General features: G+C 35.7%; 2 protein-coding genes across 5 annotated transcripts in view; one reads left to right on the forward strand and one right to left on the reverse strand.

Moving 5' to 3' along the window:
• Positions 1–6,563, reverse strand: part of STARD6 (StAR related lipid transfer domain containing 6) — a 37,513-nt gene extending 30,950 nt beyond the window's left edge. The window contains exons 1-4 of the mRNA XM_058277758.2: positions 5,692–6,563; positions 4,930–5,013; positions 2,445–2,542; positions 2,213–2,291 (exon numbers count right to left, since the gene is read on the reverse strand). Coding sequence (XP_058133741.1) covers positions 2,213–2,291; positions 2,445–2,538 — 173 coding nt within the window. The 5' untranslated portion in view covers positions 2,539–2,542; positions 4,930–5,013; positions 5,692–6,563. The remainder of the gene's footprint in view (positions 1–2,212; positions 2,292–2,444; positions 2,543–4,929; positions 5,014–5,691) is intronic.
• The window catches only part of C16H18orf54 (chromosome 16 C18orf54 homolog), a 39,459-nt gene continuing 22,749 nt past the window's right edge, over positions 6,483–23,192 (forward strand). Inside the window, exons 1-5 of one of the 4 annotated variants that reach the window (XM_058277756.2) lie at positions 6,483–6,795; positions 9,163–9,491; positions 10,208–10,996; positions 11,300–11,447; positions 14,475–14,577. In XM_058277756.2, coding sequence (XP_058133739.1) covers positions 9,209–9,491; positions 10,208–10,996; positions 11,300–11,447; positions 14,475–14,577 — 1,323 coding nt within the window. In that variant the 5' untranslated portion in view covers positions 6,483–6,795; positions 9,163–9,208. The remainder of the gene's footprint in view (positions 6,796–9,162; positions 9,492–10,207; positions 10,997–11,299; positions 11,448–14,474; positions 14,578–23,192) is intronic. The other 3 variants (XM_058277755.2, XM_012525671.4, XM_058277754.2) reach the window with 3 other exon arrangements.

Below are 23,192 nucleotides of genomic sequence, written 5' to 3' on the forward strand. Positions count from 1 at the left end.
GAAGATTAGATTGCAAAAAGAGTTTTGCTGCTGTCTTGCTTGCCCATTTTTTTCCCTTGGAGCCCTCATTCTGAGGGATGCAAACTGCTGTGTTGTGAGTGGTTCTCTGGAGAGGTCATGTGTCAAGGAATTGAGGGAGGCTTCCAGTCAAGAATCAGCAATGAACTGAGGTCCCTAATCCAACAGTCCAAGAGGAATTGAATCCTACCAACAACCATGTGAATGAGCTAGGAAGCAAAGCCTCCCTCAGTTGAACCTTTGGATGAGACATAATCCTGAGCCCACTCTTTGATTTTAACCTTGAAGCTGAGGCACCAAGTTAAACATTGCCTGGTATAGAAGCTTGGCATTGTTTATGAATTTCAAAAATAGATATTGGATTATGTTTTTGAACTGGTCTATTCCTCTGGGTATATTAGATCATATTGGATTTGGAAGTTTTAGTTGATTAAATTATGATTACGGCTTTGATTAGGCCACATCAGTAGGATGTTGCATCCCTGCTTCCTTGGAGGGTGGGACTCAGAGAAAACAATGCCACAGAAGAGGAGTTAGTGGGAATTTTTGAGCTGGAGCCCAGGGAAGTAAATGCACAGGAGAAGAACACAGTGAAATAGAACATAGCACAGAGGCCCCAGGATTAGAGAGAGCCTGATAGTCTACAGTCTTGTGAAGAGAACAGAGAAGCTGAGCCCAGAAAGGAATGAGCTTGGACAAGACTTATCTCAATCTACAGCTGATATTGGAAGAAGCTGGGACCATGGAGCCTTAAGGGGAAGAGGAGGTTGAATGCTTGCTGGTGTTGGCAGCCATTTTGTTCCAACATGTGGCAACAGACTTTGGTGAGGGAAGTAACTTATGCATTATGGCTTTGTGACTATAAGCTTCTACACCAAATAAATAACCTTTATAAATGCCAACAGATTTCTGGAATTTTGCATCAGCACTCCTTTGGATGATTAATACACCTGGGTTCCTGAAATCATGAAATAACAAATGTTTGTTTTGTTAAATTCTAAGTGTGGAGGTAATTTGCTGCACATTAACAAATTAATATTGCACAGTGCATATAAATTTCACTCAAACCGTGAATGCAAAATATTCCAATTGCCTGCTTAGTTTTGCATGTAAAATTAAAATATGTCTTTTAAAAAGTTTCAATAAAACTTAAAAATAGTCTCAGATTTAATCTCTTGCCTGAGGTTATTCTTTGAATTGCTCTAGGCATGGTGTATGGTGTATCACCTTATGTATAAACACCCATTAACTATTTGAAAAATAGATGAGAAACTTGCAAGGTATCTTTGATTTGTGTGTTGCTGTCTATACTGGTCTGATCTGAAAGGCACAAAAAACCATATTATTCAAAAGTATATTTCCCTAGTGTGCCTAAGCTTGAGCTTACACATTGCCCGCCCCCCCAATTTTAATTATGAAAGTGCCATTATTAGAATTGCTGTTTAGATATTAAAGGTAGGGATGATCTTCCTGATATTTTTAAATGAATGGGAAAAAGTATACCAGCTTTGTCTTATTGTCAAAAATTGGTTGGTACACAAATAGGCAAATTTCAGTCAGATGAGAAAAGAGCAAGAAGCACAAAATGAGGGAGTTGACAGAGTAGACCCGAAAAAAGTTAATAAAATTTGGTCTGCTCAGTAATATATGATGATCTGATGGCATTAATGTGATCAGAGCAAAAAATGAACAACTGTTCAAAACAAGGTACAAAAAAAAAAAGCACAATTTCTCTTGATGTTCTTGTACTTGAAATAACAGGATACACAAAAATATCCTTAAAAGCAGCTTACAGAAAAAAATTGCCTGTATCAGCAACCATAAAATAAGTAAATAAACTTTACTATTTAGTGGCTCATTTAATGGAAAGGTGAAGGGTTTAAAAGGTGATTTAATACTACTATCAGCAAGAAAATCTGCTTTTACAGTAATTATTTCTTAAAATGGAAATTTCCTATCTTAATTTGTGAATTATTCATTGGAAGGATTATTTTTCTGTTTATCTTTAAGTTTGAAAATAAGTGATAGAGGTTCCTAATTGCTCTATTTTATAAATAACACATTTCAAACTAGTGACTTTATAATTTCTATTTCTTGATCAGTATCAAATAATTTCTTCTAGCAAATGAAGTGGCATTGAATTTAAAATAAAAAGAATTTAAACTAATGATTGTAAATAGGAAATTGTACTCACATTTTTCCATGGAATTTTTTAGAATCCTTGCAGGAAACAGTTATCTTTTTCTCAAAGGGGAATAAAAATCCACAAATAAATTAGCTGTCAGATACAGAAAAAATGGAAATGAAAAAAAAGCAAAGATGCATTTTTTGATTTATAAAAGAAAATACTTAAAAAAAAATCTTTACAATGAATTGGGTTTTATTTTTTCATTAAAAAAATCTTGAAACATATTTAACTTATTTTCTTACTGAAATTTTAACCAATTTCCAGTCTGATGTATCTTGACTGTAACCTAAAACTTCTTGGGTAGTTTCCTGGGCAATTGCCTTATAGTCCATCTATCTGCAAAATTAAAAAAAAAACAACCCAAATGTTAAGATTGTAATTATACAAAAAGAAAATTTAAAGGGCTGTATTCAATTTTAATACATTTCTATTTAGCTGGCACATACCAATGAACAATAATTATTTGTTGAATACATGCATGTATGAACCTCTTTGTCCTTATTCATAGTCTCTCAAATGTGAAAATATGGTATATTGCAAATGGTACAGGATTTGGAGTCAAAGAGACCTGGGCCAAACCTTGTGTCTGCCACTTACTAATTGTGTGAAACAGGTTATATAGTATTTCTGGTTCCTCATTCTGCTCCAGTTGTAAAACTGAGATAATACCTATCTTGTAGAATTAGTGTATGGGTTAAATGAGCTACTGCACTTAAATATCCTGCCCCAATGCCTGGCACATAATAATTATTTCATAAATCATCATTATTTCTAACACCTTAATCACGCTTCCTTCTCTTGTAAAGTATCAAAATGTATTGATCATGTGCTCTTAGATTATTCTTTTTAAAGTGAGTGGTAGTGGCATTACATGATCTGACACCTGGCCTCCTCTCCAAATACTTTGTATCTCTCTTCTTCAGGCCATTTTACTCCAATCACATCTACCTCCTGGTTATTACTCGAATACTACCAAGCAACTTCCTATCTCAGGGTACTTGTTGTTCCCTTTGCTTGGAACATTCGGAGTTGCAACTCCTACTCTCCTGTTCTTTGGACTTATCTAGGTCAGCTAACAGGGAGGTAAAGATGGTCAACCACCACACCAGGGAACTGAGAGCCTTCAACTGTAAGCAGGAGAATTGCATCCATCCACCATGTGGGATCTAATTCCCCTCTCAATATAGAGTTGGAGTGGACATCACAATCCCAGGGTCCACAGGATGGAGGAATAAAATATGGAGTAGGGCAGATTTACTGGTATTCTACTATATAACTATTGTGACTAGTAATGGAAGAAATTGTAGTGCTGATATAGAGAAAGTGGCCATGGTAGTTGCTGAGGGCAGGGAGAAGGAAGAAGAGATGTGATGTGGGGGCATTTTAAGGACTTGGAGTTGTCCTAAATGATATTGTAGGGATAGATGCTGGACATTATATATCCTGCCATAACCCACTGGGTGGACTGGGGGAGAGTGTAAACTACAATGTAAACTATTACCCATGCTGTGCAGCAGTGCTCCAAAATGTATTCACCAAATGCAATGAATGTGCCACAGTGATGAAAGAGGTTGTTGATGTTGGAGGAGTGGGGGTGGCATGGGGTGTGGGGTATATGAGAACCTCTTATATTTTTTAATGTAACATTTTTTGTGATCTACGTATCTTCAAAAAAATACAATGAAATAAATTTAAAAATTTTTAAAAAAATCTATCTTCCTCCCAAACCAGCAAGACACATGACTTATATATATCGATAATTTTACTCTACAGGCAAATGAAATGATAAAATCCACACAATTTAATAAATGTAATTAACTTTCAAAAACAGTTAATTTTTTTATGTTCCTGTAACTGACTCTTCTTCATTGGTGTTTTGCTTAAATGTCATCTCCTCAGAGAGGATCAATTTCAAATCAGTTCAAGATAAACACCACTAATGAATCCTTGCTAGGGGTTCTGTACTTTAGTAGGTGTGGCAAAACAGTTGAGTAAGATACTGGTTCTGCTCCGAAAGAGCTCAGGAAGCAATAGTCTCATTAGTCCTTTGATCCATCAGGGGAAGTTGGCTACTGTCGTGGAAAGAATGTGGTGGAAAGAAGGGTTTCAAATCCTGTTTTTGTCACTTACCACTGGCTGTATTATTTTGGGTAAATTGCTTAACCTCAGAAATTAAATTTCCAAATCTATAAAATGGGGATCATGATACCTATCTCATGAGGTTGTTATAAGGATTGAACTAATTTATATAAAAGTGCTTGAAATAGTGTGGGTCCCATTATAGGTAATCAAAAAGATTAGTTTCTTTTTAAAAAATGAACAAATTTAAACCCATTTATTCATGAAATGATGAAAGTTTGAAACTAGAGTGCTGGTAGTTGCATAATATTGTGAATACACTGAATACCAATGAACTGTACACTTAAAATGGTTAATTGTTTGTTACATGAATTTCACCTCAATTAAAATAAGAGACAATAAGAAGTGAAAGAATAAACCTCTCCAAAGAGCTACCTCCTTAAGCACCTCAATAAACCATTTTAAAGTTATTATCAGAACATTTCTTAGCTCTCACCTAAAGCTCTTCAGTTTGATCATAAATCTATCTTCTCTTGTTTAGTTCTCCAATCAACCATAACATCTAGCTACCATCTTCTAAATTTGAAAAACCTTAGTAAACCATTAACCTCCTTTTTCCTTAAGTAAATTCCTGGTTTCTTTACCTTTCCTAATAGATCTAGTCCAGAATTTTAACAACTATTGGGACTCTTCTCTGAATCCTCATGGAGATCTCCATCTCTCTTAACCTGTAAAGGAATAAAGTGGAAATAGAATTATTGTGATCCGTGAATTGGGTTGAGGTATTTGATAATGCCCTTTATAATTTCTCAGTGTTCTTTATTTGCACTTTATATCCTCAGCAGGTAATATCTGCCATAATGCTCCAAGACAGAAGAAATAGGTAGTCTGAGAAGCTTTGAAGATACTGTTTATGAAAAGAAGTTTAAGAAATTATGTTTAAGAAATTATCTTATTTTTTAAAAAAGGACAGGTTAAAAAGACATTTAGGAGGAATGTGGATAAAAATCCAACTTAACAAGCATCCTATACTCACCAGGCAAAAACTCCCCCTTCTGAAATCTAACTTTTTAAGCTGATTGCCATTAACATTTTATATAGACCTCATACAGCCATTCTCGGTTGTTCCCTGACCTGGGCTTGTCCTAGCTTGTTTTAGTTCTTTATTTCCTATTAGCAGCCTTGATTAACCTAGAAATTGCACAAATTATAGGAACATAACCACTAGACTGTAGCTCAGGGTTTTAAGAACTGTGATATATTCACTTTCACATCACCAGCAATTAGCACACTAGGTTTTTAAATGAAGCACTAAACTGAATTTTATGGCTTCTGGACTTTTCCATTTGCTAGGAGAAAAGGGAAGGTTATTGGGCTGGAGATGGATGAAAAGAAGAGTATTTTACCTGGTGATACCACTTGTTTAAGCTGAATCATAGTCAGATGGAGTAAAGGTCAAGGATATCTTCACAGATTCGATCAGTGGAAAATAAACATAAACCAATATGAGATGGCATTCTTTTTTTTGATACACCACTTGGATGAAACTGGATTCTTCGCACCTCACGTTCTGTCCCAGCCTTGTAGACAGGTTCACACATGTTGTTAGTGGGTCTTTACACCTGTTTGTATAATCTCCCTCTTTCTGAGCTGCCTGACTGGGTCCCCAATCCTTGGGGTCACTGCCATTCTTCTCTGGTCCCCAAGGAGTTTCTTAAATCCCCTTTCCGGTCAAACTCCCTCCTCTAATCACTCATTTGATCTGAGCCCTTTGAGAGGCTGGCTAGAAGCCCGGGGGACCCTGGGCTCAGGGATGGGACGGGGAAGGCACTGGTGGGAGGGAGGGAGAGGGAATGAAAAGGGGGGAGCTGCCCCTCCTGCTGAGATGCTGTCGCTTCCCGAGAGGGGGTTGCTCTGAAAGCGGGGAGGCCAAGTTGATTTGGTAGAACTGGGGCTGCGGAGCTGCTCTCGCCGACAGGCACAGCAGTTGCCAACGCCCCAAAGCGCCTACCCCACCCGCTCCTCTTTCACAATCCCGGGAGCCGGCCCAAGGAAGCTCAGCCTGGCCTGTCACCTGAGCTGACTGGCAAAGAATAGGGGTGACGGCGGGGGAGAGGGCGCGGGGGAGAGGGCACGGGGGGCAGCGAACTGGCCTCAGTCCGGAAGCCCTCAACCCCAGAAGAATAAGGAGGGAGAAACTATAACTCTCACAAGGGGGTGCAGCCCAACTCCCCACAGCGTTCCCTTTTCCTCAGCCGTCTCCTCCCCCTCCCTCCGCCCCTCCAAGGGACAAGCATGCGCACCGCAAGCCAGCGCCATGTTAGGGCGGTTTGAAAGCGCGCGCGGGCGGAGCTCTCGGCTGTGACGGCGGAGAAAGCTTCGGGGTAGCCCAGGCGTGGCTCTATCTCGGACGGGGTTGCTTTGTCGCATCTCCCGCTGGGTGACAGAACTGGGCTTTCGGCGGAGAGTTGTGGAACTGTGCGTATTAATCTCTTGTTGGGACTTAGTCGGTGAGTTAGGGCGGAAAAGGGGGGTATTATTTGCGAGGGGCGCCCCATCCTCTGACAGCCCGAGGAAAAGGGCTAAAGTAAGGGAGGCCAGGAGGGAAGAGGAAGACCTTTTCTGAGAGCGGGCAAGAGTTGGGATTCCCTGTGGAAATAGTAAAACTTTAGGGCAGGGCTGCCGCGGCGGTGGAGGGTCGCGTGGACGGGATGCAAGGGACCTGGCTGGGCCTCTGGGAGCTTGGGGCGGATGGAAGCCGGTGGGGGAGGGATGGGGCTTGCGGTTTAGGGGCGGAGGCCTCGGTGTCTCCCCCCCACCCACCCCCCGTCCCCCGTAGCGCTCACTGTTGCTGCTTAATAAATGGTTTCTAAAAGAAAAGAAATTAAATGAAGTCTGTGTCTGTGTCTAATGGGAGGAGTGGAATACCAAAGGGGAGGGTGTTTCCTGATAAGGGCGGAAAAGTTTGGACCAAATGCCCTCGGGTTGTGGCAAAGATGCGCTGTGCAGCGGCTCCAGAAATTTTAGCTTTCCAGGTTCATTAACTACTGTCTTTCTGCTGTAAAATAAAGGTTCAGTTTCGTAACTTGTAAATTACAGAGATATGATTTCAAATGGTTCTTAATTTCCTGCGATATTCCCACTATTTAACCCCGAACATTCTGCTTTTTGAATCAAAGGTAATTGAATTTTTTTGCCATAAGTATAACATTTTCTTCGGAATGATGGATTTTCTTTTAGAGAAACGAAGTTTTTACAGAAGAAGTGGTAAGCTAAATGGGGTTTGCTTCAAAATAACCCTGTGGTTGAAGAGGGGAAAAGTGGGTGGGGGTATAGATAAGTTCAGTAATAGAACAGGTCGATGGATGCTTGGGCATTTATTATATTATTCTTTATACTTTTGTGTATTTTTGAACACTTTTCATAATAAAAGTTGAATTATGGATTTTCTTTTTGCCAGTCTTGTGAATTAGAATAACTAGTCAATGTTACTTACCCATGTGTTAAGAACTATAACAGCTATCCCCTTAGGCTTTTGTTTTTGGTTGAAGATTTTGTAAAATAAGTAACCTGTATTGTTATCCAAGCAATGTTTACATAAGTAATAGGGGTAAAGAAAGGGCAAAGCTGACTTAGTTTAGCCATTCTTTAGAGTTATACGAATATCACAGCATTCAAAAGGAACTAAAAAAGGCTAACTCATCTCAGGTTCTGCTGCTTCTGCTGACGACTGTCAGATATCTTGCAAAAAGAGTAGCTTGTGTTTTGGCTAAGGCAGAATAACATTTTATTTTTGTCTCTTCTTTAATTGGAGGACTTTGAATATTTAAAAGTAATATTTGACGTTATTAAGATAACATTAAAAGTGGTAATATAAGTATTTCCAGAATTATAGCAAAAATTAAACATTAACTTTATATTATAGCATCTTAAGTACTAGACATTAATTCATTTTTAGTAAAGAAAATCAATTTGAAAAGAATGTCATGTACTGAAAGAGTACCTATTCATTGTTATTCCTTTGATTTTTAAAATATAGATTCTATTTATTGCTCTACTATGGTAAAGAGGATTTCTTTCCATTTTGGTATTGGAAAAGTAGTAAGATGAATAAGTCAGTTTCTAAATTATTTAAGCTTTAAAAGAAGTGGGCTGGACCTGTGTAACATAAGAATTGAAAATAGTGGGAATAGTATAAAATATAAAGATCAGGAAATGATTATTAACATTAATATTATTTATATTATTTTAGGAAAAGGGCATATTGCTAGCTCATTCTATAAAAAGACAGTCTTCAAATATAAATGTAAATTATTTTGTTCTTTTTGAATCTTTTGAAGGGATGTTTTGGCTACTGTTTTACATATTAGCATTTAACATTGAAAGTGGATCTTCTCCATTTTTTCTGTTTCCAATAACGTGATTTGATGTGTTTAAAAATTTTATTGAGCACCTGCTATACTATGTGTGGTGCACGGTGGGGGGATTAAGAATTGAAAAATATTCTGTAGAGGTGATTGTTTGGTATTGTGATGTCATAGAATATATCACCCTAAGTGAAAAAGACTTCATCTCTAGTTTTTTGGACTTTAAAAATAGTGAGTATTCTTTCTTTGGTACCTTCCATATATGTTCTTAGATGACTTTTGTATACATACTTCTGAGCACATAGTAGGTGCTCAGTAAATATTTGTTAAATCATTGAGGTAATTCACAATAATTAAAATAATATAAAATCTACAATGTACTGTGCCTAAAAAGGAATGTTTATAGATCATAAGTCTTAATCATGAAATTATAAAAAGTTTACATATTCATCTGCATGTGGCCATTATTCCTTTTAATTGGAACCTTAATATTTTGTTTTTGTATTACAGTTATTTTTAAGAGAAATGACTAGAAATAACCCATATTGAGGAAGCCATGGCAAAATCAAGTACAAAGTACAGAACTTGTTCTCGAGAATCTTCAGTATCTTCTCTTCTAGCAAGCTGCAGCCTGAGTGGTAGTAATTCCACAAACTCTGATGGCTCTTTTCAGTACAAGAATAAACTATACAGATCTGCTTCTCAGGCTTTACAGGCCTATATTGATGATTTTGATTTAAGCCAAATGTATCCTGGTGCAAGCACTGGAAAAATTAATGTTCATGAGAGTTCTACTAATATAGCAAAATTCTCCAAGTATATTTATAAACCAAACAATGGTATGCTTCTATTATTCTTTGTTTTCAACAATTTAAAAGCCTTGGAAAGTTTGACTTTTTTTCCTTTGCATAAAAATGACTTTTACAATATTGAGATCTGGATATTTTTGTAAAATGATTTTGTAATTCTCTAGTTCCTAGGAATTTTCAGATAAGATCCTTTTTGACTTTGGAGAGGAGGCTGATAAATTTTACCTACTAGACATAGAATGGAAAAGGTTTTCATTGAACTCTCTTAGAGGGATGTGGACAATATATTCCAAAAGAGGAGAATTAGAACAGCTGTCTTCTCTGTGTTAATGGCATTGTAGGGGTTAGTAGGCAAGAAAGCAAGTTATTTTTCCAACTAGTTTAATGGTCAATTTTTTTTTCTATGTAGCAGTCAGTATTGAGTAACCAATATTAATGTGTTTGCAATGTATTTATAATGTGTTTGTGTATCAGGTGTGTTTAGATGATAAAAGTTGGAGAAATGGGAAAATTCAGAAGGCTGTAGAGGAAAGGATAGAAGTTAAGTAAAAGTGAAGAAACGTGAGAAAGAAAGCAAATCCTATTTTTTAACCTTTTTACTTTTTCTTAAAGATTTGGTGAGGATAAGGGTGAAGTGGGAAAGAGAAAGATTCTTAAATTCTTTATTTTCATTTACTGTAGAATATTATTATGGAAAGTTTATATGTGATGTGGGAAGATAAACAGAATTGTGCTTTGTTTTTCAGCTTTTGAAAATCCTGATCACAAAAAGGGCTCACATTCCTTGTCATCCTATAAAAGACAGACTAGTAATGACGTAGACTCCATTAGCCTGACAACTGATGATCTGTTAAAACTTCCAGCAGATGGATCATTACCTTCTTTCACTTTTGTTGGACTGGATCACCAAACTAAAAGGAAAAACAAGAGCTGTGTTGGAAGATTAGGTTCATCACACATTGAAAGGAATCTGGATTATCAAGAACCCTCCACACCCATAGACAAAGATAATTTAGTTACTCCTGTTGTATGTACAAACATAGATGGAAAACAACGTGTCAGGCTTAAAAAAACAAAAATTATGAATAGGACTAGTAAATGCATTTCTGAATCATCTTTTTCCAAGAAGGCTTCTTTCAAGGACAGTCCAGAACACAATCTTGAAAAGAATTATCCAAGATGGCTTACCAGCCAGAAATCTGACCTTAATGTTTCAGGGATAACTAGTATACCTGATTTCAGATACCCAGCTTGGCTCCACAATCAAGACTTGCTACCTGACACAAATAGTCAAAGGATTTGTAAAATATTTAAAGAAGATCAGTGTTCCCCTAAGCATAGTTATCAGGCACAAAGAACTTCTCGGCTTACAAATAAATTAGATTGTTTTGAATATTCTTTTGAACCCTCAAACTTTTCAAATTCCTTGAGTGATGATAAAAGATTAGGTAATGAATACAAATGTGATTTTGAACGTAGCCAATGTCAGTATGAGAATCCACTTCTCTCAGGACAGCCCAAAAAGCCATTCAGTGGTAATACTTTTTTTTTTTTTAAAGAGCCAAATGTATTTTTGTCCTAACATTTAAGAGCTTTCATGTTTTCCTTTTGATGTAATAAGTTAATGTATATTTAAGAGCTTATTGTCTCACTTAGCATTTTTAAAAGAAATGTGTCTTCTCCCCTTTTTCTGTTTGAAATGTCACATTTTGATGTAACTTGCTGTAATAGATATGTGTGCATTCTGAATTATCTGAATTCTCACTGCGTTTGTGAGATTTTGCTTTGCTTTGCATTCATATTGTTCCTAAAGAATTAATATAATCTTTTTAAATTAGATGACAAAATTGAATTGCTTATCCTGAAGGCTAAGAGAAATCTAGAGCATTCCACTGAAGAATTACCAAGGTCTACGAAAAATGACAGTCCCTGCTCATTAGATAAACTTGAAGCAGAAAGATCATGGGAAAATATTCCTGTTACTTTGTAAGTAAGCAACAATGGACAAATTGCTTAGTTTTCCAAATGAAAAAAAAATCATGTGAACCTATCATTTATTTTAAAATAGCAATGAAATAAACAAATGGTAATACAATAGAACTAGCTTTCAGTATTGCTTGTTTTAAATTGCATTTTTCATTTGTTACTACAAGGATGGTGTAATGTTTCATAAACCATGTATGTTATATAACTTTTGGGTTTCTTATTCTTTTCATTTCACTATAAAAAGTATATATATCTTAATATGAGGAATTAGAATCAAAAAACTATTTTGCAGATGGAGGAGTGCTGAGAAATTCTTGTTTCTTTTTACTTTAAGCTTTTCTGACCCCCACTCTCCATATTTTCTCCATATGTTGCAGTTACCCTTTTCTTTTCATTTATACTTCACTTAGTCTTTTATTTTTTTCTCCCTAAATGATATGTGATTTTCTTGTATGGTCTATTGTGTACATTCTTGTCGTTCCTAAAATTGTTTTTCATTTGTTTGTTTAACCTTTCTATGCCAGTTTCTCAGAGTAATTTTTACTGTGGATATATATACATACATATATAACGTAGAACCTGCCCTTTTAACCATTTTTAAGCATACTCTTCAATGACATTAAGTACTAAAACTTTTTTATTAACCAGAACTCTTTACCCACAGTAACTCTCCATACCCCTATCCCCAGTTGCTGATAACCTATAATCTACTTTCTGTCTTTATGAATTTGCTTAGTCTAGATATTTCATATAAGTGGAATCAAAATATTTGTCCTTTTGTGATTGACCTATTTCATTCAACATGATATCTTCAAGGTTCATCCTTATTGTAGCATATATCAGAACGTCATTCCTTTTTTGGCCAAATATTTCATTGTATGTATATATCACATTTTGTTTATCCATTCATCTGTCATTTGGCAGTTGCATTGTTTCCACATTTTGACTATTGTGAATAATGCTTCTGTGAACATTGGTTCTCAGAATAATTTAAAAATGTTTATCTAGATAACTGTGAGAGTGGATTTAGAATTGGGAGCTTAGATATAAAAACTCATTCTTAGTGATTGATATTCCATCTGCACTTAATCTTGGTGACTCCATAACCTGCCTTAGGTGCTGATTATTTATTTATTTATTATAACTTCCATTTTGTTAAGGACAGAGTCTGTTAATTTCTGGATTATTACTGATAAGTTGAATGTCTTATTTTTTTTGAATGTTGACACTGACTATAATTCTGGTTTGGAATATAAATGAATACTAGGGTACTTTCTGGTGTATGGTGAACTCTCTTGTAAATATGGTGATGATTATCCAGAATAGGTTTTCTCCATTTAGTTTTGTTCCCCAAGTTGTTTCCATAGTATCTTTTTTTTTTAAGTTGGATTAATGACTAGTTCATATAATTCTTAAATTTTTCTTATCTTAGTTTCATTTCTTATTTTCTTTTCCATTGGTCTGCATATTTTTAAAGTGCAATATATTTTGCTTTCAATTGGAAACAAAATGGATGAGCAAGTAATTGCAGGGATGTTTAAAGTAAAATTTTGAATGCATTTAATGTATTTTATAATTAGATAGTACAACTTCTGACTTGATAATTAATATTATCAATGGTTTGGCCTGTACCTTGCATTTTTGGAAAATTCAGTTCATATTATGTTGGGTATGTTTGTAGATAAAACTAATGATGGATTGCTGAGAAGGAATAGATCTTAGTTTGATATTGACAAATTATTATCAACCTGTCATCAAAAGCAAAATTGAATAGGAAAGTACTCAAGGTAGTGTAGTGAAATAGAACACAACTGTAGTCCAATAAGTGTTTTTTGGTTAACTGTTATGGAAAATTTCAAACAAATGCAAAAATAGAGTAATAGTTTAATGAACCTCTATATGTCTAGCACCCATCTTCAGCAATCTGGTAAATGCTTTTTGATGACATTGGGTGGATGTATAGGCCATGTTGGCAAAGAATGGGGGAAGGGGTTACTGGGAGCAAGAAAAATCTCATGGTAAACTATAAATCAAATGAGTCAATAATGAAGAGCTGCTTATTAAGAAAAAAATTAGCATTATGACTTTTAGGTGTTTTAAAAAGATTCTTAGATAACTTGAGTTACAAAACACCTTATGTTGATATATAAATAAAAGATAGAATTAATTTATTCTCTGTGACAAAAAGAATTTGATTTGGGGAACATTCTTGTTTTTGTGTGACTGCTTTATCCTTTGCTAGCCCTTGAACATCAGGAAAGAAACCAATATTTATTGAGCAACTATTAAATGTACAATAAATGTATTGAATTCATTCATTTAGTTTATATAATACCTCTGTGAGATAAATAGTATTGCTGATCATCTGTGATAAGATAGCTATAAGAAGTGAGAATAAACAGTAGAAACGTTCATGGCACTGTTAATGACATTTGGATTATCTTTTGCAAAAGTATTAGTCTGTATTAGATTAGGAAAAAAAAGGAAAGGAAAATGGTCCTTTAGCACAGATAGATTGGAGAAACTAGTTAAAAATGTCAGTCAGTGATAATTATAATTTTTAAAACTAGGCAAGAGAACACATATAGATCATGAGATCTTGGTATCCAAAAGATTGGAATAAGATTTGGGTTAATGGAGAACTCAATTTGGAATTGCAGCTCTCAGGTAGAAAGCATAATGGATGCTTAGGAGAGGAGAGGGAATTAGGTATAATTCAAGGAGACCATTAAGTCCTCAGCCCTACCTCCAAGAAAGGTAGCAGGGAAGAGGTTAGGTATGGGTAGGAGATGGTGAATATTATTACTTTAACTTTTTTTTCTTCATCTTTCCTGGATCAGACTTGGGATATGTGAGAAGCAGGAAGATAGGGATTGGATTTTGGTATCCGTTTAGGGAGAAGTTGAAGGAGTTATATCCATGATGGTTATTTCTTGTATTTAAATGATAACCATTAAATTATATAATGCCTGTTTTTTGTAAATTGGAAACTTACTTGCTGTCTTGTATCCTTTAAACCCTATTTAGCAAATCACCTGTTCCTGTTTACTCTAATGATAGTCCTCAACAAACCTCAAGGGCAAAATATGCTAAAGAGTTCCTTGAAGACTTTTTAAATAATGATAATCAGGTGGGTGAAATGAAATCTTTTTAACTTTAAAAAAAATTAATTTATTGAAGTATATCATTCATACATAAACATACATGAATAATAAGTGTATAATAGTTGTGAACTTACAAAACAAACATATGTAACATACAGGACTCTCATAACTTATCCTACCACCATTAACTTGCATTGTTGTTAAATGTTTTTAAATAATAAAGAGCACTGACAAAATACTACTACTGACCAAAGTATTTTTCCCCAACCATACCTATTATTATTATCTTTATATCATTTATATATGAACATACATAAACAATTAAGTGTATAATCAAAGTTGTGAACTTAAAAAGCAAACATGCATAACATCATACAGGGGTTCTCATACATCAGTCCTCCACCAACAATTTCCATTGTCATGAGATGTTACAAATTATGAAAGAATATTGTCAAAATCACATTTGGTGTGTTTTTCCCCCAAACCACCCTATTATTATTTTTTTATTTTTTATGATAGAAGTTGTAAACTTATAAAACAATCATGCACATGTGCAGAATTTCCAAACAACACCCCTCCATCAACACACCACACTGTGGTGGAACATTTGCTACAGATAATATAATCTGATTGTTACCATGTCCATAGTGTATATTAGGCTCACGTTTTCTATAATGCCTCATTGTCAACACAGTACATCTTTGGCATAGATGCAATAATATTATGTTATTGCTCACCACATTCCATAGGTCAATCCAGCTGTGTTTTTCCCATGCTTCTCCACATTTCCAACACCCTGCAGTAGTGATGTACATTTGCTCTAGCTCACAAAGGACACTCTTGCATCTGTACCATCAATCACAGTTCTCATCCACCTCTTGGTTTACTGTGTTATACGATTCCTAGATAATTCTCTAGCATTCTGTCAGTTGGCATTTACATACCTAGACTACAATTTTCAGCCACATCCCCATTTATAAACTAGCTGTTAACTCACTGTGTTACCATTCACTCTATACATTTCCACATTTTACAGTAAAGCTAATTAAAATTTCTATATACATTAAACATCAGTAGTCCATCTCAGTCCTCCTCTTATCTCCTTTAAGAATTGACCACCTACCACCAGGTCTTGAAGATATTTTCCTACAATTTCTTCTAGAAGTTTTATGGATCTTGCTTTTATTTTTAGGTTTTTGATCCATTTTGGTTAATTTTTGAATAAGATGTGAGATCGGGGTCCTTTTTCTTTCTTTTGTCCATGGATATCCAATTCTTTCAGCACCATTTGTTGAATGGACTGTTCTGCCTGAGCTGTGTGGGTTTGACAGGCTAGTCAAAAATCACTTGAGCATACATGTGAGGGTCTGTTTCTGAACCATCAACTTGGTTCCATTGGTCTATGTGTCTGTCTTTAGGCCAGTACCATGCTGTTTTATCACTATAGCTAGGTAATATGATTTGAAGTCTGGAGGTGAAGGTTTGCTTTTCCTTTTTATGATTCTGGCTATTCAAGACCCTTTACCCTTCCAAATGAATTTGATGATTGTGCTTTCAATTTTTTTTTTTTAATTCCGGTGGACTTTTTAATGGGATTTCATTGACTCTGTGTATCAATTTGAGTAGAGCTGACATCTTAATGATATTTAGGCTTCCAGTCCATGAACATGGAATGTTCTAGTTATTTAGGCCTTTTTAAATTTCTTTTAACATTGAGTTGCAGTTTTCTGAATACAAGTGCTTTAAATCATTAAGTTTATTCCTGACTATTTGAGTTTTATCTGTCATATTTTATTTTCACCTCTCTTTTGATACTTTTAGTTACTTTTATTGATATATCCATTTCTAGACTGTCTTTCAGGCCTCTCTCTTCTGTCTTTTCTTTCAGGCTCTAACACATCCTTTAATATTTTCTGAAAATCTGGTCTCTTGCTTAGAAATTCTCTCAGTTTCTGTTTATCTGTAAATATTCTAATCTCATTGTCATTTGTGAAAGATAGTCTTGCTGGATATAAGATTCTTGGCTGGAAGTTTTTCTCTTATAGTATCTTAAATGTATCAGACCACTGTCTTCTTGCCTCCATGGTTTCTGGTGAGAAATCAGCACTTAATCTTATTGAGTATCCCTTATATGTTATGTATTGCTTTTTTTCTTGTTTTCTCAGAATTGTCTTTTTTGTCTTTGGCATTTGAAATTCAGATGAATAGGTGTCTTGGAGTTGGTCTATTTGGATTTTTTCAGATGGGAGTATGTTGTGCTTCTTGGACATGGATATCTATTTCTTTCAACAAGGTTGGGAAGCTTTCTACCATTATTTCTTTAAATATTCCTTCTGTCCCTTTTCCCTTCTCTGGGACACCCATGACACATGTTTTTATACCTTTTACTGTCATTTAGTTTCCTGAGACCTTGTTCAATTTTTTCCATTCTTTTCTTCATCTGTTCTTTTGTATGTTCATTTCTTCAAGCTCACCAATCCTTTCTTCTCCCTCCTCAAGTCTGCTATTGTATGATCCCAATGTTTTTAAAATTTCATTTATTGCACCTTTCATTCCCATAAGATCTGTTATTATTTTTCTATGTATGCTTTCAAATTCTTCTTTGTTGCTCCTCCAGTGTCTTCTTAATATATCCTTAATCTCTTTAGCCATCTCATTGAATTTATTAAGGAGATTTGTTTGAACATCTACGATTAGTTGTCTCAGCTCCTTTATGTCATCTGGAGGCTTATCTTGTGCCTTTAACTGGGCCATATCTTCAGGTTTCTTGGTGTGGATTGTAATTTTTTGTTGGTGTCTTGGCATCTGGATTACTACTTGGGCAGATTCACATCCCAGCTGTTCCCAGGGTTATATCTTAGCCACCTACTCTACCAATCAGTAGCCGAAATTGGCAGCCAGCCGTCTCCTCCTCCCCTGTTTTTGGGAAATGGAGTTTCCAATTCCAGCCACAGACTAGCTCATGAGGTGGCTTGTGCTTCCAGAGTAGGATTATCATCGGCCTCTGCGACTTGGCTGGTAATTTCCCAGAGAGGCTGGTGCAGGTTCCCCCAGCTTTCTCCCTGTAAGAGGTGGGGCTGGGGCATGGCTAGAGCTGCAATCTGACCCTGATGGAAAGAAGCCGGACCCCACCAGCACCTGATTTTCAGTCCACCATGCTTCCCCTTGTGCCTGGCATGGAGTTCAGATTTTGGCTACCGGCCTCTTTCTGACTTGGCCAGGCTCAAACTTTGGCTGTTCTCAGGATACTTTAGCCTGCTGAATTTTCTCATCAGTAGTTGAAATTGGTGCCCAACCGTCCCGTTTCCCCCTCACCCCCCCGTTTATGGGAAGTGGAGCTTTCAATTCCAGCCGCAGAACTTCTTCCGAGTTGTGCCTCCAGTGGAGGATGAGAACCAGTCTCCGTGGTGCTGAGTGCTCTGCTTACTAGCTTTCTCTGCAGATGAGTAGTCTCCTCCTTCCATTCCTTCAAGTATGCTGCAGGATGCTCTTTGGCCTTCTGGAGCCCCCAAACAGGTGCTTCAGCTAACTCCAGATAGCTCTGGGTGTTTACCAACTGCCCTATAGCAGGAGCTGATTCTAGTACCTCCTTACTCTGCCTACATCTTGCTGGTTGTCCTCTCTTTTTAGCTTTTGAAAGAAGGTTTATGACTAATCCACAATTATTAATTTCTAAGTTATTTAGATATTTTTAAACAAAACAAATTGCCTATATTCTATCCTCCCCAATACACATCCACAAAGCCAGAATTTCTGATGTTATTTTAGTATTCTAAAATAGAGGTGTCTTGTATTGAATTCAACAGAGAACGTGATTTGTCATTACAGAGTTTTTTCTGGGGGAAGTGTTAAGAAAAAGTCACTTGGGTGAAATTTTAGAAAAGTTGTTCAGGGAAGGCCTCTCTAATGAGATGGTAGTTGAGTAGAAACCTAAAATGATGAACAAGCCAGGCATCCATGGGGGATGGCTTTCAGGTAAAGGTCAGTAGTAAATGCAGTAGCCATAAAGTAGGAGTGCGTTTGTATGTTCAAGGAATATTGGAGTCCAGTCAGTACTGCTCTGTAACACTTAGCAATAGAGTGAATGGTAAAAAGATTGGAGAGTAGCCAAGAGCTAGATCATAGGGGGTTTGTAAACTATGGAAGAAAATGTTAGATTTTATTCTGGGATGAGAGGTGGTTGGAGAATTTTGAGTAGGGGAATGAAATCATTTATATTTCAAATATAAATGGCAACTGTGTGGAGCTTAGACTTAAGAGGGGCTGGAGAAAGAGCAGGGAGCCCACTTATGAGGGTATTGTGTATTTCATTAGAAAGATGGTAGTGTCTTAGATTAGGGTGGGTGCATTGTAAGTGTTCAAAAGTAGTTAGATTTGGGGTGAATTTTTAAGGTAGATCTTATAGGAACAAGATAGAGAAGATTTGAAGGATAAATCTAAGATTTCTGAGCTAACTAACTAGAGGACTTAGGTAAAGAACACTGGTGGAATACTGGTAAGTCTACTCTAGTCCTCCTTTCATTCCACCGGTATTTTTTACCTATAGACTTATTGTGATTCTAGAAAGGAAGAACTTTTATCATTGATGTGGAGGCATTGGCTGCTGGAGGTTCTGAGGGAAGGGAGAGGGAAAAACAGGTGTAATATGGAGTCATTTTCAGGACTTGGGAATTGACCTGAGTGACATTGTAATGACAGATACAGGACATCATATATCTCATCACAACTTATAAAATTTCATGGGAGAGAGTATAAACTACAATGTAAACTATAATCCCTGCTTAGTGGCAATGGTCCAAAATGTGTTCATCATATGTAACTAGTGTACCATACTAATGAAATATGTTGTTAATGTGGGAAGAGAGGTAGGGAGTGGGGCAAATGGAAATCCCCTATATTTTTTATGTAACATTTATGTAATCTAAGTATCTTTTTAAAAAAACAGTATTTTCAAAAAAAAAAAAAAACACTGGTGGAGGAACAGGTTTGGGATAGATGAGGGATCAAGAGATCTAGAATTCTGTTTCAGAATTTTAAGTTTGAGATGGAAGACTATTAACATACTAACCAATTCACCCCTCCTCCAAGTCCCCAAAGTACGATTTCACTAGCAGGGTGGTTTTGTTGCTATTTTCTACTTTTTATTTTGAAATAATTTTAGATGAGTGTTGCAAAAATAAGGCAAATTCCCAGTTATCCTTTTCCTGGTTTTCCTTAATGCTGCAGTCCTTTATAACCATAGTATATTATCAAACCAGGGATTTAACCTTGACAACAGTACTGTTGACTAAACTATGGTCTTATTCTAATTTTATCAGTTTTTCTACCAATGTCCTCTTCAGGATCCAATCCGGGATCCAGCTTTGCATTTAGTCTCCTTAATCTCCTCCAATTTGTGGTAGTTCCTCAGTCTTTACTTGTTTTTCATGACCTTGGCACTTTTGAAGTAAACTGGTCATTTATTTTGTAGATAGTCCCTCCATTTGGGTTTGTCTTTTTTCTCATGGTTTGAATGAAGCTATGCATTTTTGGCAAATGTTTGTGCTGGTCTCATTGCTTTATGTTAGGGGTTTCATGATATCAGTAAATATTTTCACTAGTACTGTTAAATTCGAACATTTGTTTAAGGTGGTGTCTATTGAGTATCATCTTAGTAAAGTTACTGTTCCCCCTTGTAATTCACAGATATCTTGGGGGAGATACATTGGGACTAGGGAAATATCCTCTTTCTCCTCAAAACTTTGTCAACTAATTTTACCATCCATTGGATCTTCTATTTATTTTACATTTATTAAATGAAATTCTTGTGTAATGGCGAGGTGTTCCTTCTCCCCTAATTATTTATATCGGTATGGACTCATGGATTTTTATTTTATTTCAGGTTTATAATACAGTATCATTTTTTATTTTTTTGCTCATATTGTTACAGTTTAGGCCATTAGGAGTTCCTTAAGGTTGGCTCCTATGTCCTTTTGACATTTCCCTGTCCTTTTTTTTTTTTAATCTATTTTATTGATACATATTAATAAAGCATACAATTCATTGAAAGTGTATAATCACTGGTATTTGCTGTAATCACATAGCTGTGCATTCATCATTTCAATCATATTAGCATTTTCATAATAATAATAAAACTGTACATACAAACAAGAGAGCTGCTCACCTCTCAATCTCTGTGCTTCCCTCACTGTACGTAACTGCTGTTTCTGGGTATTCTATTCAGTGAATCATCAGTGACTTTTAGCATAATCACAGTGTTGTACATTCACCATCTCAAAAATTTTAAAATACTTTCATTGCTCCAAAAAGAAAGACTCAACACCCCTTAGCATTTCTTCCTCAGACCTACATAACTACTAATCTTTCATTTTTATAAATTATTTGTATTTATATTTTATGTAAATGAAATCATACAATATGTAATACTCTGTGTCCGGTCTCCACTTACTATAATTTTGTTTTTGTCTAATATTAACATTTTATACTGTTAACATTTGTTCAGCTTGAAGGAAAAATGGTCTTATACATGCAATTCTGCATATATTCTTATTTCACATAATATATTTATATTCACATAATATATTTAGTTCATAACAGGGCAGTCATACAGTATTTGCCCTTTAGTGTCTGGCTTGCTTCACTCATCATAATGTCCTCCAGGTTCATCCATGTTGTCACATGCTTCATGACTTTATTTCTTCTTATGGCTGTGTAATATTCCATTATTTGTATACTCCACAATTTGTTTATCAGTTGATGGACACCTGGGTTGTTTCCATCTTTTGGCTATTATGCATAATGTTGAAATGTACATTGGTGTGCAGTTTATCAAATCGTGTCACTGCATTACTAAAATACCTAGTAATGGTATTGCTGGGTCACATGGCATATCTATATTCAACTTCCCTTAGGAACTGCCAAACAGTCCTCCTCAGTGGCTCTCCCATTCTATCATCCCACTAACTGTGAATAAGCATTTCTATCTCCATATCCTCTCCAACATTTACAGTTTTCTGACTTTTTAATAGCCGGTCTAATAAGTGTGAAATGGTATCTTATTGTAGTTTTGATTTGCATTTCCCTAATCACTAGTGATGTTGAACATTTTTTCATTTGTTTCTTATAATTCTTTTTTGGACAGTTGTCTTTTCAAGTCTTTTGCCCATTTTTTAATTGGATACTTTGTCTTTTTACTGTTGAGTTGTATGATATCCTTATATATCATAAATATTAAACCCTTATCAGATATCTGATTGCCAAATATTTTCTCCCATTTTGTTGGCTGCCTTTTCACCCTTTTGACAAAGTCCTTTGAGGTACAAAAATGCTTAATTTTGAGGAGGTTCTATTTGTCTATTTTCTCTTTTGTTGCTTGTGCTTTGGGTGTAAGGTTTAAGAAACAAACTACCACCTACCATAAGATCTTGAAGATATTTTCCTACATTTTCTTCTAGGAGCTTTATGGTTGCTTTTATATTTAAGTCCTTGATCCATTTTAAGTTAATTTTTGTATAGATGTGAGATAGGGGGCTTCTATCATTCTTTTGGATATGGCTATCCAGTTCTCCCATCGCTATTTGTTGAACAGAGTGTTCTGGCCCAGCTGGGTGGGCTTACCAGCTTTGTCAAAACTCACTTGACTGTAGATGGAGGGTCAATTTCTGAGTTCTTGATTCAGTTCCTTTGGTCAATTTGTCTGTCCTTATATCAGTATCATGCTGTTTTTACCACTGTAGCTGAGTAATATGCTTTAAAGTCAGGAAGTGAAAATTCTCCAACCTTTTAAAAATTTTTTTGCTATTTGGGGCACCTTACCCTTTCAAATAAATTTGATAATTAGCTTTAACATTCCTGCAAAAAAGGCTGTTTGGATTTTTAATGGAATTGCATTGAATCTGTAAATTACTTTGGGTAGAAATGACATCTTAACAATATTTAGTCTTCTAATCCATGAACAGTGAATAGTCCTTCCATTTATTTAAGTCTTCTTGGGTTACTTTTAGCAATGCTTCATAGTTTTCAAAATACAGATCCTTTATGTACTTTGTTAAGTTTATTCCTAAATATTTGATTATTTTAATTGCTATTATAAATGGAATTTTTTTCTGATTTCCTCCTCAGACTGCACATCAGTAGTGTATAGAAGCGCAATTGATTTTTGCATATTAATCTTGTATCCCACCACTTTGCTGAACTCGTCTATTAATTCTAGTAACCTTGTTATGGATTTTTCAGGATTTTCTAGATACAGGATCATCTCATCATTGAATAGTGAAAGTTTTACTTTGTCCTTTCCTGTTTGGGTGCCTTTTATTTCTTTGACTAGCGTAATTGATTTAGCTAGAACTTCTAGTACAATATTGAATAATAATTGTGACATTGGGCATCCTTGTCTTGTTCCTGATCTCGTTAGGAAAGCTTTCGGTCTTTGACCACTGTGTACAATGCTAGCTGTAGGTTTTTCATATATGCACTTTGTCATATTGAGAAAGCTTCCTTCTATCTCTGTGTTTTGGAGTGTTTCTATCAAGAAAGGGTGCTGTATTTTGTCAAATGCCTTTTCTGCATCAATTGAGAGGATCGTGTGATTTTTCTTCTTCAATTTATCAATGTAGTTTATTGCACTAATTGATTTTCTTGT

The sequence above is a fragment of the Dasypus novemcinctus genome, chromosome 16 (genome assembly GCF_030445035.2).
Source record: "Dasypus novemcinctus isolate mDasNov1 chromosome 16, mDasNov1.1.hap2, whole genome shotgun sequence".
In the NCBI taxonomy this organism is placed as follows: domain Eukaryota; kingdom Metazoa; phylum Chordata; class Mammalia; order Cingulata; family Dasypodidae; genus Dasypus; species Dasypus novemcinctus.